The sequence below is a fragment of the Pan troglodytes genome, chromosome 7, assembly GCF_028858775.2.
Source record: "Pan troglodytes isolate AG18354 chromosome 7, NHGRI_mPanTro3-v2.0_pri, whole genome shotgun sequence".
NCBI lineage: Eukaryota > Metazoa > Chordata > Mammalia > Primates > Hominidae > Pan > Pan troglodytes.
The window spans coordinates 148,979,281-148,995,671 of record NC_072405.2 but is presented as its reverse complement, the minus strand read 5'-3'; the positions used below and the strand labels follow the sequence as shown (position 1 = coordinate 148,995,671).

Here is a 16,391-nt window from a genome sequence, read left to right as displayed (position 1 = left end):
CACCATCAACTCCATCACTACCATAACCATTAATGCCATCATCATCAATGCCACCACAAGACCCCATCACCGCCACCACCACCATTATTATCATCAAAATCACCAACTGCTACCATTGTCATCACCATAACCACTATTACTAAGTACTTTGTGGGCGTCATCCAATTTAAACCCTGTGGCACTGCTAGGAGGTTGAATTTTGAAACCAGATCTGTTTGACACACAGTCTATCACCCACTACAGGAACACAAAGGAGCCAGAATATGACTCTCACTATTTCTTCTTCCTCATAGTCATTATCATCTTCCTCCTCATTCTCATCACTCTCTGTTACAGTTGAGGGATGCTTTATTGTGTTTTATAAATAACTTCCTCAAATATTAAATCATTTCTTCTATTATCTTTTGAAATAATTATCATGATTATAATCTTCCACGTGGGAAAACAAAGACTCAGCAAGTTAAATGGCTTATCCTTCCAATGTACCTTAGATTTAAACTTCTTTTCCTTACAATATCATAGAGGAAAGGGGTTGGAGAAAGAACACAGAGAATTCCTTTGATTCTACTCACTTGGAGCTTTGTACCCCACCTGGCAATTCTAACTTGTTAGCTCTTGGGTGGCCCCAGGAAATCCATGACTCAAGTATTTGTTTCTCATCATTTGAGCTGTTGTCATTTCTGCTTAAGCTTCATGGAAGAGGTAGCACTGAACTGGGATGTGATTTTGATGGGCTGAGATGTGAAGGGAGGATTACAGACAGAGGGAGCAGCATGGCAACGTCTCAGGCATCAGAAGTCCTAAGTGGGTATTTGGGGCTGAGCTAAGCAGTCCATTTGGGCTCTTGCTTAGGAGATGATGGTGTGAACCCTGGACACCAAACTGAAAAGGTAGGTTAGAACCCCAGGAATCTCCAAATCGAACAGCTCAGATGCCTGCAGAGGTTGGCCCAGGAGGGCCTGAAGGAAGAGACTGGGCCTGGGAACAGGGTGGATTCCTGTGGCTGTGGCTACAGGAAGGAAGGCCACCTTTGAGAGGCACTGGAATGGCCCATGATGCTGGGGGTGCAGAAGGTACAGATGCCAGAGAGATGTTATCCTGAGGCTTCTCTGGATGATACCCCTTCATGGATGACCCATGAAAGACCTGCTCTGACACTTTTCTTTCTCTGGCCTCTTGCCACCTTTTTGGTTTCTTTCTCCTTGCTTAAAACCTAATGCTTATGGTGTCTGCTTCCATAGATGTGTTTCTTTGCATTTCTCTCTTGTCTACCACGCGCCTCCTACTTGCCCATACATCTGCTCTTCCAGATCAATTGATTCAACTTTCCTGGCAAAGGAACACCTCCTGAATTCATGCCTTTTACAAATCCTGTTGTCAACTTAGGTGTTCACCTTCCTGAGCATGAGTAACACTTTTACATAAGATCCTGGGGTCAGCTCAGGAAGCGGATTGCTGCTGAGACCTTGCTGCATCCCCAAATGGTGATTGTGTCACCCTGGAGAGGGAACTGATGCTTCATCCCCCGACCACGACGGCATCTTAATGAGTCATTCTGCTCAGTCATGGCCCAGACCTCTGCATCTCTTCTCTCTCATCCTTTCTTACCAACCATTAGATATTCCAATCTCTCCTTTCAGTCTTTCCTCTCAACACAGTTACATTGCTTGCTTGGATTCTAACTTCCGATGATTATTCACCAGGTCCTCCCACTGACCTTGAGGGAAAATGGTTTATTCATCTTGTAAATAACCGGTGACTCTCTATAGAATCCCCTGGAAGCAACTGGAGGGGGTGTCTGTCTAGATAGAAAATGGAAGGTGTCTGGTTTCCTTTCCCTGAGGAAGGGGAGCTGGCAACTCTTAGCTGTCTTATGATCAGCTTCCCGATGTCTGCATTAATCAGAGCTGGATCAGATGGATGGAGAAACCCAGTGCCTCCAAGGCTTGGCTGTCTTCTGAAGGTATCTGTGACCACATCTTGAATTCTACCTGGCAAGTATCAAGAAACTCATTGAGACCCAGACATTATCGCACCCTCCAGCCTGATGGGTTCACAGCTCAAAGGTGTGGATCCAGGGGCTTCTAAACCAGGCTCACTCACTCTCTCTGCTAGTCAGCAAATGTCCAAGTTGTATCTTCCCTTCCTCCCTGATATCACTTTTCTCTAACTTTTCACTGCTATCCTCAGTGCCACCATCATGGCTTGGGACTGCATAGTTCTCAAAGGGATGATTTATTCAGCCCACAAATGTCTATTGAATGTCCACTGTGTGGCAGGCACTGTCCTGAGCCTACAGTATATAGCATCAAGCAAAACCAGAGCCCGACTCCACTTTCAGGTGGCTTGTGTCCCAGTAGGGGTAGACATGCAATAAATAAGCACAAACGCCAGTGGTGCATCTGGTGAGGATCCACACTAAGGAAATTACGGCAGCATGAGAAGACACAGTGGGACAGAGGGAGTGCTATTCTGGTGAGGCTGGCCAAAGAAGACATTCAGTTAAAGGAGCATTTCAGCAGAAACCAAATTGAATTGAAAAATTGATCTATGTGGATACCTGGGGAACAAACCCAGGCAGAAGGAAACGCCAGTGGACAGACCTTCAGTTTGGAATGCATTTGGCAGATTCAAGGTGGAGGTGGGAGGCCAGTGTGGCTGGAGGTGGGAAAAAAGTACATGGAAATGAGAAGAGGGTTGGAGGAAATGAGGTCATGGAGGGCAGGCTGGAGGTCATTAAAGTTCTGCTCTATGTGAGCTGAGAGGCATTGTAGTGTTTTGAGCAGAGGAGATGTGACATGATTTATGTTTTAATGATATCATCCTGGCTGCTTTGAGGGGAAAAGTGCAATGGCCAAGTGTGTTAAGGGAGGCACTCTTTAGAAGGCTACTGCAGTGGTTCTGGGGAGAGAGAATGGTGGGCTGGTCCAAGGCAATGTTATGGGTTATGCTGGGCAGTGAGAGAAGCAACTTGAACAGCCTTAATCCATCCTCCCTGTTGCTCCCAGGGTGTGCTTGAGTTGGAGATTCCGGGACAGTGGAGACAAGCAAGAGTCACCAAGGGGCAGAGAGAAGAGGGCCAGAGTTGCTGAATGAGAGGAGAGGACAATATCAAGTTTTACAATCTCACAGATACACTTAGAGTTATTTTGTAGCAATATTGGCACAGGCTTCAAGTCTGCATAGAACTGGGTGTGATCTGAACTCTGCCCCTTACTAGCTGTGCAACAAGAGAGACATGAGCTCCAAGCCTCGATTTGCACACTCATCAGTGGGATGAGAACATGGGCATTCCAGGGTCCTCTTGCAGAGTAAATTAGGAAAGGATCAGGTGGGAAGAACTAGAAAGAGAGTTTGCCGTGAAATAGACACTCAAAAAAAATATAGATCTTATCAAGGTCTTATTTTACTTTCAATTCTTGATTGTAGTGCTTTTTTTTAATCAAGAAAACCACCAGGACAATGCCAAAAAGGGCTGTATTCTGTTCTTCAGATAACCTCTGTTATACAATATATGCCATTACCACATTATGTAAATTAAACTAACCAACACACACCTTACCCCTATTTAAGGAGATGGCCTCAGGTCACCCCACAACATCACCCTGCTGGATACTGAACATGTATGCACTGAAGCGTGGATTCCCACAGCAAAAGAGCAGAAACGCCCTAAGTAACCTACCTAGCCACGAGGAGGGGGTTGTTTCAATGCATCATGCCTCATTTGCACAGGGAAAACCATGCACCTGTATGAAGGATACCAGCAACTCTCCATGTGATATGGGATGTGGCTTAGATAAATTAAATGGAAACAAAGAAGCAAAGTTTAACAGATTGAATGGCATGCTGAAGTCTGTGAAGAAACGGGGGACGGGGGAGTGTGTGTGTTTGTGTGTGTGCGTGTGTAAGGCTTACCAATGCATAAAATCTCTCTGGGAAAATTAACCAGCATCTAGTAAGATTAGTTGTTTGCAAGGAAAGGAACTGAGTGGCTGAGACTGGGATTAAAAGGAGACTTTTCTTGGGTATACCTTTCTGTATCTTTTGAATATGGGGCCATGAGTTACCGAACACATTTAAGTTACAGAGCTGGGATCCCAAGCCTTACTCCTGACCTCAGAAAAAGCCTGAGTCCTTTTTCTGATCCCACGTTGTTCCTCTGTGGGGCACTCCTGAGGGACAATTGTTAATCTGAGAGGTTGAGAGTAATAAAGACCCAAATGTCCACCGAGACTCATTATTAAACCAGCTCTGGTTGACAATTGCCTGCTTGTTAATTTTAGCTTCTTCTTTTACACTCAGGGGAAGAAAGGTGACATGGGACCACCTGGAATCCCTGGATTGCTGGGGCTGCAGGTAACTACCTTTTACATTCTCTTCCATAGCAATGCTGCTTTTCTCTGATTAAATAAATGACCAGGCAGCAGCTCTCAGGTGGGCAGCCAGAATCCTGCTGGTCACCTCATCAAACTATTAAAAAGAACGGCCAGTGGGTCACGTGTCCTCCCTCCCTCCTCCTCTGCTGTCCTGTGTGGGAGCTGAATGGCCATTGTTGGCTATCCTGACGGAATTTCCATCTGGAGGCAGATGGGGGTGATAAAAGTGATGAGCAGTCCTAGGAGAAAGGGAAGTGCTGGGAGGCGAAGGGGGACCCCAGGACGAGGTGGTGGGGAAATCAGTCATGAAGAGGCTTGTCTCACCTTGGCAGACAAGGCACTGCCAGCCAGGCTGGAATGAGCGGAGGGAGGGCCTTCCCTGGGGCACAGCTCTGCAGGGACCTGGTGCACCGCAGCGCAGCGCTGGGCAGGAATGGAGCAGCATGTGGTGCCGCCGGAGCACAGGGCATGGAGCAGCAGGGGTAGGAAGATGAACCCAGTGAGAGTTGTAAGGGGATCAGCCACAGAAGCCAGAAAACCAAAAGGGCGGCCACTATCATAGGAGCTAAGAGGCCTGGGTTTGGGTCTCAGTCTGTCCTCCAAAACACTGGGACATTGGCCAAGTCCTTCCCCTGCTCAAACTGAGATGGGGCCTCAGTTTCCCCATCTGTAAAATGATGGGGTTAGGGCCCCAGTCTCAGAGGCCTCTTTCCTAGGCAGGTGCTGTTCTCGCTCCCAGGATTCTCTGCCTCCTCCTCCTTCTTCCAGCTTCTCTGGGTCTTTTAGGACTCAGTTCTGGTGTAGCTTCCTCTGTCCTCATACTTGGCCCAACTCCCACAGGCCATACTTGGCTCTGCTTCCACAGGTCCAGCTGTGCCATCCTAGTGCCGGCCATGTGGATCCTGACACCCACCCATCTAGATAGGCACCCTCAGGGTCCTTGTCCCCATGTTATAGATGAGGGGTGAGGCTCCAGGCGCAGAGGGCTTCACTCAGGGCCACCCTCTGCTAGGCAGACGCCTGGCTTCAAATCCCTTCCTCCCTGCATGACCGAGGCCCTAAACTGTCTTAGTCTTCCTTATTTTCAAATGCAGCATCACCATGGGTCCCCCACAGGGTACCACAGTGTGGACAAAACATGGCAAGCCCCTGAAGCTCTCTGCCTGGCCTTTGCAGTGTACAGAATTCCCTTCATCCTTTCTTTGACCCCCCCACCCACCAAAGCTTCACTCCTGTCCCCTGATCTGGGCCTCCCCTGGCATCAGTAAGTTCATGCTGAAGCAGGATCAGCAAGCAGAAGGCACAGAGGGAACCCAGTGCTCAGCTCTCGCCATAAAAAAGGAGGGCACACCTGAAGGTTGAGGAGAAGAGCAGTGACTATGAGAGGTGATAATGAGGTCCTGAGGCATAGCGCACACGGGGTAGACAGATGTGGCTGTCCCTGTTCTCCTGGCCTCTTTGGCACCAAGCAGGTGGGCACAAGTCACTGCTGGGCTCTTCCATTTGGTTCTCCCGGAGCTGTGGTAAAGCACCTGGCTTCAGCTCATCTGGGACTGGACAGCCCCACCTCCACACCAGATTCCCCGGGGTGGCGGTCACACTGTCCGTCCCTCGTTGGCAGGGAGGCACTCATCCCGAAAACACTGCTCACTGCACTTCAGAAGGCAGTTTTTCCTACTGGCTGACATGAAAGCACTCTAGTGAAAGATGGCACCTTGGATGCAATCTGAGACTTCATTTCTGCACCCTTCACTCAGGTCAGGATGCAGCAGGGAATAAGAATATACGATCCATCATAATTCACAGTGTTCTAAAGATTTCACATTCACTGTGGCATTTTGCTATTAATAATGAAAAATAGAGTAGGTTTTGCCTTATGTTTATTACCTTGCTTCATAGTGAGTCAACCTTGTGTATTTTAAAATTCACCATCAATGCAGCTCGATCAAATTATTTTAAGCTATAATTTTTCCCCCTACAACTCTTTGTTTGTTCTCTGGGAAAAGAGATTTCGTTCTTTCATTTTTAACTTTGAAGTCATTTTCATTCAGTGACTCTTTACTGAAGGCCAGACATTGAGCTGTGTGCTATAGATATAAATATTACCAGGCTCTCATGGCAGGGAGTAGCACCCTGTAATTGTGCACCCTGATGTGTTCAGGGATCTCAGTGGTTCAGAACCAGGCAATATAGCATTTGCAGTATGTACCACCTGGTGGCCTGGATGGGGCCACTGCCTGATGGAATCGAAGCTATGTTCAGGTCAGCCACTCTTACGCTAAGAGGCCAGGTTTCTTTTTCTTCAAAGTTTAATTTTATTTTACTGTAAGTTCTGGGATGCACGTGCAGAACGTGCAGGTTTGTTACGTAGGTATGCATGTACTATGGTGGTTTGTTGCACCTATCAACCCGTCATCTAGGTTTTAAGTCCCACATGCATTAGGTATTTGTCCTAATGCTCTCCCTCCCCTTTCCCCCAACCCACTGACAGGCCCCAGTGTGTGATGTTCCCCTCCCTGTGTCCATGTGTTGTCATTGTTCAACTGCCACTTATGAGTGAGAACATGTGGTATTTGTTTTTCCGTTCCGGTGTTAGTTTGCTGAGAATGATGATTTCCAGCTTCATCCATGTCCCTACAAAGGACATGAACTCATCCTTTTTTATGTCTGCATAGTATTCCATGGTATATATGTGCTACCTTTTCTTTATCCAGTCTATCATTGATGGGCATTTGGGTTGGTTCCAAGTCTTTGCTATTGTAAATAGTGCTGCAATAAACATGCGTGTGCATGTGTCTTTACAGTAGAATGATTTATAATCCTTTGGGTATATACCCAGTAATGGGATTGCTGGGTCAAATGGTATTTCTGGTTCTAGATCCTTGAGGAATTGCCACACTGTCTTCCACAGTGGTTGAACTAATTTACACTCCCACCAACAGTGTAAAAGCATTCCTGTTTCTCCACGGCAAGAGCCTGGGTTTCTATGCATCTCAGTCATTTCCTCTAATTCACTCTTCCTGACATATCCATGTGTCTACCTTGCCTGGGCCTGGCCTCTGTTTTCTCCTGCTTACTATCATGCATTTGCTTATTCATTCATGGATTTATTCATTCAACAGTTTTTTATTAAGTACGCACTGGGTACCAAATTCAGCCCTGGGGACGTAAAATCTAAGTAGCTGCAGTCTATGCCATGAGAATTCGTACATTAATGGGCCAGAAAGAGACACAGATAGAGGAGGTGTTTTCATCTGAACCCTAAATCTCGTATTTATTCAGGCAAGGTGAGGCCAACAGATCAGGAGACGACTGTCATTGGAGACAGTTTTGCTCCTCACAGTTTCCATGGATGGGAGCGTCTATTTCCTGCAGAGCTGTCGGGGAGCAACAGAGGCAGTTTGGAGGCAGAAAGGCTGAAAGGCAAACTTGGGCAGGAGCCACTACTGGGCAAGGGCGAGGCAGGGTCAGTTGCTGAGCAGGCTTAGGATTGGACAGTTTGAATAATTTCCGCAGGCTCCAAGCTGTACGGGTGGTTTCTCACGGTCTAGTACCTGGTCCAGGGGTGATTTAGGGCAGAGAGGTAGTGTCCTGTCCCACACCACAGGGGCCTGATTGAAGAAGGTGGACTAGGGATGGGCTAATTTGCAGGTCAGAGTCCTACTCTCAAGCAAGTCCTTTGCGATCTCTAGGTAGCTAATCCTGGAAGGGGAAGGCCCTCCCTGCATCCACAAGGCCTCAAGATGTGAAAGCATCATCAAACAAAAGCACAGGATTAATTTGGAAGGAGAATCCACTGAGCTGAGCTTCGGAGAGGAAGTCAGGGCTCTGTGGAGGCCCAGAGCAGGATCTTGACACTGACCTGGAAAACCGAGGTTGATCCCATGGCAGCCTATCCCTGAAAGAGCAGTGGGGAGAAGTAAAGGGAAACATGTGTGTTTAGTTTCTGCTGTTGCCAAGCATTCTCTTTAGCTTTCATATATAATCGTGTCTATTCTTTATAACTGCCTGTGAGCAAAATTGCTTACCCTCATTTAAAATCTAGAGAAACCAAGCTCAGAGAGTTTAATTAGCTTTGCGTTATGGGAAGAGCCAGCACTGCCATCTTGGAGCATGCAAAGCCCCAGGGTGGCTGGGATCCTATAAGATGCTTTTTATGCCTGTCTTTCAAAATGAAATATTCCACCTGCTAGAAAATTTTACAATAAATCTATACATCGATGATGTCCTATGTGGTGACTCCTGTATCCTGGCAGCCTTTTAGGAAAATTGGAAATCCGGTGTCTGGGCTGGCCAAGTGTTTACGCACAGGCAGTGCAGCTTGGTGCTGTGCTCAGGACAAAGTCCCTTGAATTGGTGGAAATGCAGGCAGGGGAGGGCTTGGCCCGGGAAGAGGCTGGGTGGCCGTGGGCCTGGGCCTCTGTGCAGAAACCCCTTGAAGTGGGAAGTCATAGGGTTAGTGCCACAGGGATCTACCGTCTCAGAGGAGGACTCCCAAATTATGAACTGCTTCCCCCCAAAATAAACATGTCCAAGTCACGAAGGAATTTGATTGTCATGCTAATTTATGCAAGTAATTTTCATGCATCTTCAAATTCCATCTAACTTTATAAATCCAATTGGAACTAGGTGGTTATTAGGAATAATTATTCTTTACTAATGATAATTAGGTTAATTAGTCATTCATGCATCATCATTGTAACTACTAATCATATTAAATAGTCACTGTAGTATTAGAGGGACCAAGTGTTTCTTCATTAGTAATTGGACTGGTTAATTAATAAGTGGTTAATTACTTGTTTTCATTACTAATAATGAGAACAGTCATATTTTGTTGTTAATATTTATGTCTATTGACTAATTTGTTACTCATTAATAATTAGATGATTTGGTTGTTTAGATATTTTGTTAACAATTAAATGAGAAGAAAGAAAAGTAACATTTGTGAAGTCCTCTGAGTTCTGGCCTAGTTCACACTTCTTTAATTCACACATAGTGATTTGAAGAAGGGGCCTCCAACCATTTTATGGCAGCTGGAATGAGGCTCTGAGAGAAGTCCATTGTCCAAGTCCATTGACATAGTATGAGGCCACCTGGGATTTGACCCAGGTCATCCTCAACCAAAGTCCCAGATTTTTCTTACGTAAATTTCTACCTATCTGTTCCCTGGCCCACAGGGGAAGAGTGACTTGCCCGCAGCACCTGTGAGTGCTCCTGACAGTGTCGCTTCTTGCGTTTTATTCTCGGCCTTCCTGTAGCCCCATTCTTTCTTGAAAGACTGGAAACTCTAATATTCTCATCTATAAAAGGACAATAATGTGTAGAATCTTTGGCTTTCTAGACATTTTTTGGCGGGAGAAAGTGGAGGAGAGGAAGGGAAACGGGCTTTCTAGTCCTAGAAAACCCAAATGCCATTCAAGTATTTGCAGAAAAAGATAGAAAATGAGTTCAATATTGCTCTCCTATGATTTGGCAATTAGTCTTCTGGTTTCATTGGGAAACTTACCAGTGAGGTAACTCAAATGGCTGTTCTGTTTGAGGTATTGTTCAACTTGATTTCCAGAAGAAAAAAGGACATAAAATGAGGGTACTGATTTATCAGAAGGCCAAAGAAGATTGGTCCAAACTCAACAGTAGCTATTGAGCCTCACGGTAAGGTCCCCCAAGGCCATGGAAGATGCTGAAGTGCCATTATGTCATCCAAGAAAGCTGAGATGATGTGGAGCCTCTGTTACAGAGTGTTCTCTTATCTGGAAAATGCAAGAGCTTTCTGGGATCCCTCAGCCAACAGCAGCACGGGTAGACCAGCACTCTGTTTACATTCACAGTTACCCCCAGAACTCTCTCTCTCTCTCTCTCTCTCTCAGGCCCTGCAGACTTTTTAACTAAACACCTCAAATAGATCAAAACTGAATCCATCATGCCCCACAGCAACCCCACACACCTGCCCATTCCCCTGCAAGGCCCTCCTCTTTTGAGTATCAGGTTGTGTCCCAGTCCCAATCCAGCTGGTCACCTCATCACCACTGAGCTCTGGCTCAGATCTGCCCCTGGTCGTCTGCATCCCTCCCCCCATCACCTTCTTCCAGTGCTGGCGCTGGCTGCCTTCTGCCTGCTCTCATGTTTGTCTCATGGTCTCTCATCTTGCAAGATTTCCTCCTACCATTGGCTGCTAAGGACACTAGAAATGTGTCTTTATTTATTTATTTTTTTTGAGACGGAGTTTTGCTCTTGTTGCCCAGGCTGGAGTGCAATGGTGCAATCTTGGATCACCGCAACCTCTGCCTCCCAGGTTCAAGCGATTCTCCTGCCTCAGCCTCCCTAGTAGCTGTGATTACAGGCATGCATCACCACGCCTGGCTCATTTTGTATTTTTAGTAGAGATGGGGTTTCTCCTTGTTGGCCAGGCTGGTCTTGAACTCCCGACCTCAGGTGATCTGCCTGCCTCGGCCTCCCAAAGTGCTGGGATTACAGGTGTGAGCCAATGCGCCCAGCCTAGAAATGTGTCTTTCTAAGCATAAGTCTTTTTGTGTCACTCTTTGATGCCACCTCTATTATTTTTGTGCTCCCTCGAAGACAAAGCCTTGTCTTTCTTGCCCCGGGTGTGTGTGTCTCTTCCTCCCCTCCCCCTCCCATCTAGCCATGGCTCAGCAGCTCCATCCTCCTGTGGCTTCCTTCCTCTCCTATTCCACTCCCCTCTGTTCAGGCCCTACTAAGCCCTTCCACAGCAAGCTCACCCCACTTTTCGAGATGCTCCTGATTTCTCTACCATGCCTTCCTCTGAGCTCCGTGGCCTTCGAGCACCTCTTTTGTCTCTCTGTTTTCATTCTTTTCAACAGGTATCTCATGAATTCTGCTACATGCCGGAAGCCATGGTTTTTATACAAAACAATTTTGCACAGAAAGTATTTTTGTACCTACTATATATTTTTAGAAACCCTTGCCGTAAGTCACACAGCTGCTCAAAATATAACCCTGCCTTCGATCCTAAGCCCTCTGATGCTTTTCCCGGGACACCAGAGGCCTGTGTTTTATGTGTCTTACTAGGCTGTAATTTTCTGAAGTGGAGGGCAGAGTTGTCTTAAGACCCCAGAGAGAACACAGTGGTACGTAGTAGGCGTTGGCTGGGGGAAGGAGCCCTGCCCACCGCCATACTGGGTCTCCAGGGATAACTTCTTCCAGGTGCTCCAGGATAGTGCAGGTCCTTGGCTTTAAGGATCAAAGCTGTGCCTGCCCACTGCCCCTCTCCCTTTAAAGGCATCACCCACACCCTGTCACCTGTTGACACCCTCTTCCATCCAAGGTGTGAATCTTCCCAGACCCTGAGTGCAGGGACCTGCACATGGGCAGGGAGACAGATACTGTCCAGGGGCCTTGTGGTAATATGGACAAAATCCTTGTAGGATGCCAGGCATATAGTCAGTGCTTTAGGAAATTCAGTTTTCTCCCTTCCTTTTGGGGGAGTGCCAAAGTAGAAATAGCTATCCTAGCCGTGGGCTGAAAGGCCCTCACATCCAGGTCCTCCCAGGATGCTCCTGCCCTCCTACCCCTCCCTCACCAGCCCTCCCCACAGCTGGCCTGAGGCTGTGTCAGAAACAAAGCGAGTTATGCCACAGCTGAAGTCCCAGCTTCAGCACCTGTGTGGTAATCAGGACAAGGCTGAATGTAACCCCCAAGGCGAGGCGGCTGCTCTATTTAGAGTTTCTGCCCCCACTGTGTGGCTCTCTGTGGCCATCTGAAGGCAGAGCATGGCCAAGAGACCAGGGTCCGGGGTAGGTTGGCTGCAGCTGGATCCTGAGGGCTGTTCTCTCCTGCCACCACACCTGGCGTTTCCCACTTGGACTTGTGAGCACGTCCCCTGTAAATTGGAAAAGAGGCTGGAAGCAAATCACCTCACCCTTTTTGTGATCCCTCCTGGAAGAGCTTTCCAGACTTTCAGACAGTTGCTTCCAGCTGCTTCCAGCTTCTCTCTCTCTGTAAATGGCTATGGCAGTTGCTAGGTTTAATGACTGGGTAGGCTTTCCCTCTCTTTCCGAAGTGTACAGCATCAAACAAGCAGACAGTGACTCAACCTCTACTGTGTGCATAGCATGGAACCAGTTGCTGTGGTCTTACCAGGGAGATAGACTTTGAGATCTTCAAACCCATATTTAGAGCCCTAAGTTCTAGTCTCCCTTAACATGCAGAGTCTTTTAGGAGATCTCATTGTGTTAAAGGGTGGAAAGGGGCTGTAACAGCAGGGTGAGACCCGTGTCCTTGAGTGGGGACTGTGCAGACAGTTTGCAAGGCTGGGGTACTGGGCTTGGGAGGAGAGAAGGGATCAGGGTGCTGTATCCATATATGAGCTTTATCTAATATCAGTTCATTTTCCTCCTCTGTAAATTTAATGAAAAAGCCCAGCCTCCCATGGCCAGTGGAGGGCTGGAATGAGCTGGTGTATGAAACACAGGTGGAGCATACATTGAATGGAGGTGGCCGAGCCCCTTGTCCTGCCTTTCTGGTTTTTTTCTCTCTCCTGGGTTGTGCTTCTTCCTGGGATGTTATGCTCACAGGCTCATCAGCAGTGCTAGTGGTGGTGATGGTGGAATACGGAGCTGGCCTGGACGAGTCATGCCCAAACCTGGCAGCTCATCAGAATTACCTGGTGTCTCAAAAGTCACTGACCCTTGGGGCCTGTCCCTGACCTGCTGCCTCTGAATCTGAACAAGGGTTCTGTGTACCTGCATTTGTGACAGGCCCTCCAGGTGTGTCTGCAGCAGCCAGAGATGATGGCTGTGTGACCCAAAGTGGGTCCTGACCCTCTTTGGGCCTCAGTTTTCTTCATTGTCAGACAAGGAGGTTTAATTTCCACTAGGAGACCGCTAAAGAGCCATCACCTCTAACGTGCTATGAGACTCCAAACTAGCAAGCAGCAGCAGGGCAAGGGTGTTTGCAAGGGGCAAAGGAGGAAGGCAAGCAGGGCCAGAGCGAGGGGCTGGTCAGGGGGCCGGCTTCCTGGGCTCACCTTTTTGAAAAAGCATAAAACACTCCAGAGGTCATCAGCATCCTTAGACATGTAAGGAGGGAAGGGAACTGAATTGTTCATTCAGACTGCTAACAAAGAGACTCCTGTATGCTTGGGAAGGGCCTTCGGATATGCTCTGTGGGCTTGGGGTGCTATGAGGCCCTCAAAGACCATGTTGAGGTAAAATTAGATCACCTGTCACCCCCATAACCCCAGTGCTTTGGGAGGCTGAGGCAGAGGATTGCTTGAGCCCAGGAGTTCAAGATCAGCCTGTGCAATATAGCAAGACCCTGTTTCTACAAAAAATCATAAAATTAGGCATGGTAGCACACGCCTGTAGTCTCAGCTACTCAGGAGGCTGAGGCAGGAGGATCACTTGAGCCAAGGAATTGGAGGCTGCAGTGAGCTATGATTGCACCCCTGCACTCCAGCCTGGGCAACAGAGCAAGACCCTATCTCAAAAAACAAAAACAAAAAAACATTGCCTGGAATGTGCCTCTGGAGCGTGTGGGAGCTGTGAGTGTCACTGCAGGGCTCTTGCTTTGCCGAGAGAAGTGAGGGGCCAAGCTGGAGCAGCCTGTGGAGGTAGTAAGGCTCAGCCCACGATACAGCAAGGCCGGGAGGCTTCTTTAAAGCCTTCCAGCAGCCCTCGTCCATTAGGGAGGACCCAGGTTGGAACCTGCCCAGGGCACCCTGCAGCCCTGCCCGGCCCCTCCGTTGCTCCAGCTGTGAACAAATGTGTCTGATGAGGGAAGATGCTACCCCTAAGACTTGCCAGGACGGAGCGAGCTGCCGAGAAAACTAGGTCCAGGTGCCCCCAAATCCTGTTCAGTAAATAGTCCTGGTCTATGCCTGTTTTCTGACTCACGGGTGCCCCCAGAGGGAGAAAGGGGAACAGTTCACCGATGCGGCCACCTCTGCCATTTTTTGGTATTTCTCGCCCTCTAGTGGCCATGCAGTGTTGTTCTTTCTGAATGCAAACCTAGGCTCTCGGCTTCTGGCTCAATTCAGGAGATTGCCTCAAGCATTTACTGAGCGCCTGCTGGATGCCACACCCTAGGATAATCACTGTGTGAGGTGCAGGGGGAACAAGAAGGGCCTGCCCTCGAGGATCTGTGGATCAGATCAGCACAGTTAAGTTGGTTTTGAGCACGGAGCAGGGAGAGTTTAATTCCACTGGGGAATTGGAGACCATCTCAGAAAGGTGGAGATGGCTCAGAAGGGAGGTGTGGGAGGAGGGGAGGGGGTATCCAGAGAGAAACCTGAGCTAGAAAAGTCATCTGCACCTTCTGGACGCTGTGTGGAGCAGTGGTCTGTGGTGCTGGAGCTGAGGGAGGAGGGTGTGGTGAACTCGCTTGGAAGAGCACTACCCTTTAGAAAATCAGAGCCACTGAAGGTGGTTTAGCTGTGGGATCACTGGCTGTTCTAAAATGAGCGGGTCCCTGCGTGAGGACTATCAGGAATCTGGATATATGCAGAACGCCACATCCACTCTCCCTCCCAGCCCTGGTGTTGTGTGATTCCAGCTCGCCCCTGCTTATAACCCCATGTCCACCCTTCCTCCCTCTGGTCACCCCAGACTGCAGGCTGCTTTCCTGGGCACACGTGTGACCATACACGTCTTCTTGTGCTCCTTCAGTTACTTCCAAGACCTTCACGGCAAAGTCGCTCCTCCTCACTATGACAGCCCGTGGCCTCTGAGGTCCTGGCTCAGCCTCCATCTGCCCTGTGCAGGCCCACACTCTCTTCATGTGGAACTGTTGGCTGTCATTCAAAACGCAATACCTTCAACAGCAGCCGGCCTTTATGAATGCAGCCCACCTGCCTTGTCTGCCTGCCCTGTTGTTTATTTCTCGGGCTTTCTTCAGTACTCAGGTGCCTTCTCTGCCCGCTTGCCTTCATCCCTCCGGGTGCACAGCATCACTCCCAGGTGCAAAAACCACCTGGTGTCCCAGGACTCCCTGGACCTGGATCTGTGCTCATAGGTTTAGTTGGGCCATTTGTCTTTTTTCTTTTCTTTTTTTTTTTTTTGTAGATACAGAATATTGCTCTGCACCCAGGCCAGAGTACAGTGGCACAATCACAGCTCACTGCAGCCTCAAACTCCCAGTCTCAAACAATCCTCTCGCCTCAGCCTTCTGAGTAGCTGGGACTACAGGCAAGAGCCCCTATGACCAGTTAATTTTTATTTTTTTATTTCTAGGGAGATAGGGTCTTGCTATTTTGCCCAGTCTAGTCTCAAACTCTTGGCCTGTAGTGATCCTTCTGCCTCAGCCTTCCAGAGTCCTGTGATTACAGTTGTGAGCCACCATGCCCAGCTCTTTTCTACCATAATTATTTGTCTACATGTTTCTCCCCTCCCCAGCCCTCCCCCTCAACCAAGACAGGAGCTTGGAAACAGGTCTTACGTTTCTGTTTGCTAACAGTACCTGCTTCTGTTCCTGGCCCGTGAAGATGCCCCAAAGTTTAAGTGTAGACCATGAATGATTTAAATAGCACATGAATCTACATCTGTCAAGCGGCTCTGAGGACTGATCTCCGTAGAATCATGGGGGAACCTTCACAAGTACAGATGTGAGACCCACTCACCCCATACCTAGAGAACCAGAAGGCCTGGGCGTGAGATCTTTTTACTCACCCCTGGCGATTCTGACCCTGGCGCCAGCCCTGCTCAATGACTCATGATTGAGAAGCACTCTTCTGGAAGGCCTTTGTGCATGGGTCAGACTATGTGTGTGTGTGTGTGTGTCTGCACATGTGCACACACATATGTATTTACATTAAATGTTCAAACATTTTGAATATATAGCAGAATAGATAATATTACAGGCAATGGCATGCCCATCACCCAAATATGAAATGTTAGCATTTTGCAAATTTGAGTTCCAATCTTTTCCTTTTGCTTTATTTTTGTTTGAAAAATCAGGCATTACAAATAAAGTTAAAATCCCACCTCATCCTCCTGTCCCCTTCCCTTTGCCTCTTTCAAATGCCCACTGTCCCTAGGAGGC

General features: G+C 48.1%; 1 protein-coding gene across 2 annotated transcripts in view; it reads left to right on the top strand.

The window, feature by feature from the left end:
* Positions 1–16,391, top strand: part of COL22A1 (collagen type XXII alpha 1 chain) — a 326,455-nt gene that overhangs the window by 173,401 nt on the left and 136,663 nt on the right. For both annotated transcript variants that reach the window (XM_003311931.6, XM_063817403.1), the window contains one exon: positions 4,303–4,356. In XM_003311931.6, the coding sequence (XP_003311979.3) occupies positions 4,303–4,356 (54 nt within the window). The remainder of the gene's footprint in view (positions 1–4,302; positions 4,357–16,391) is intronic.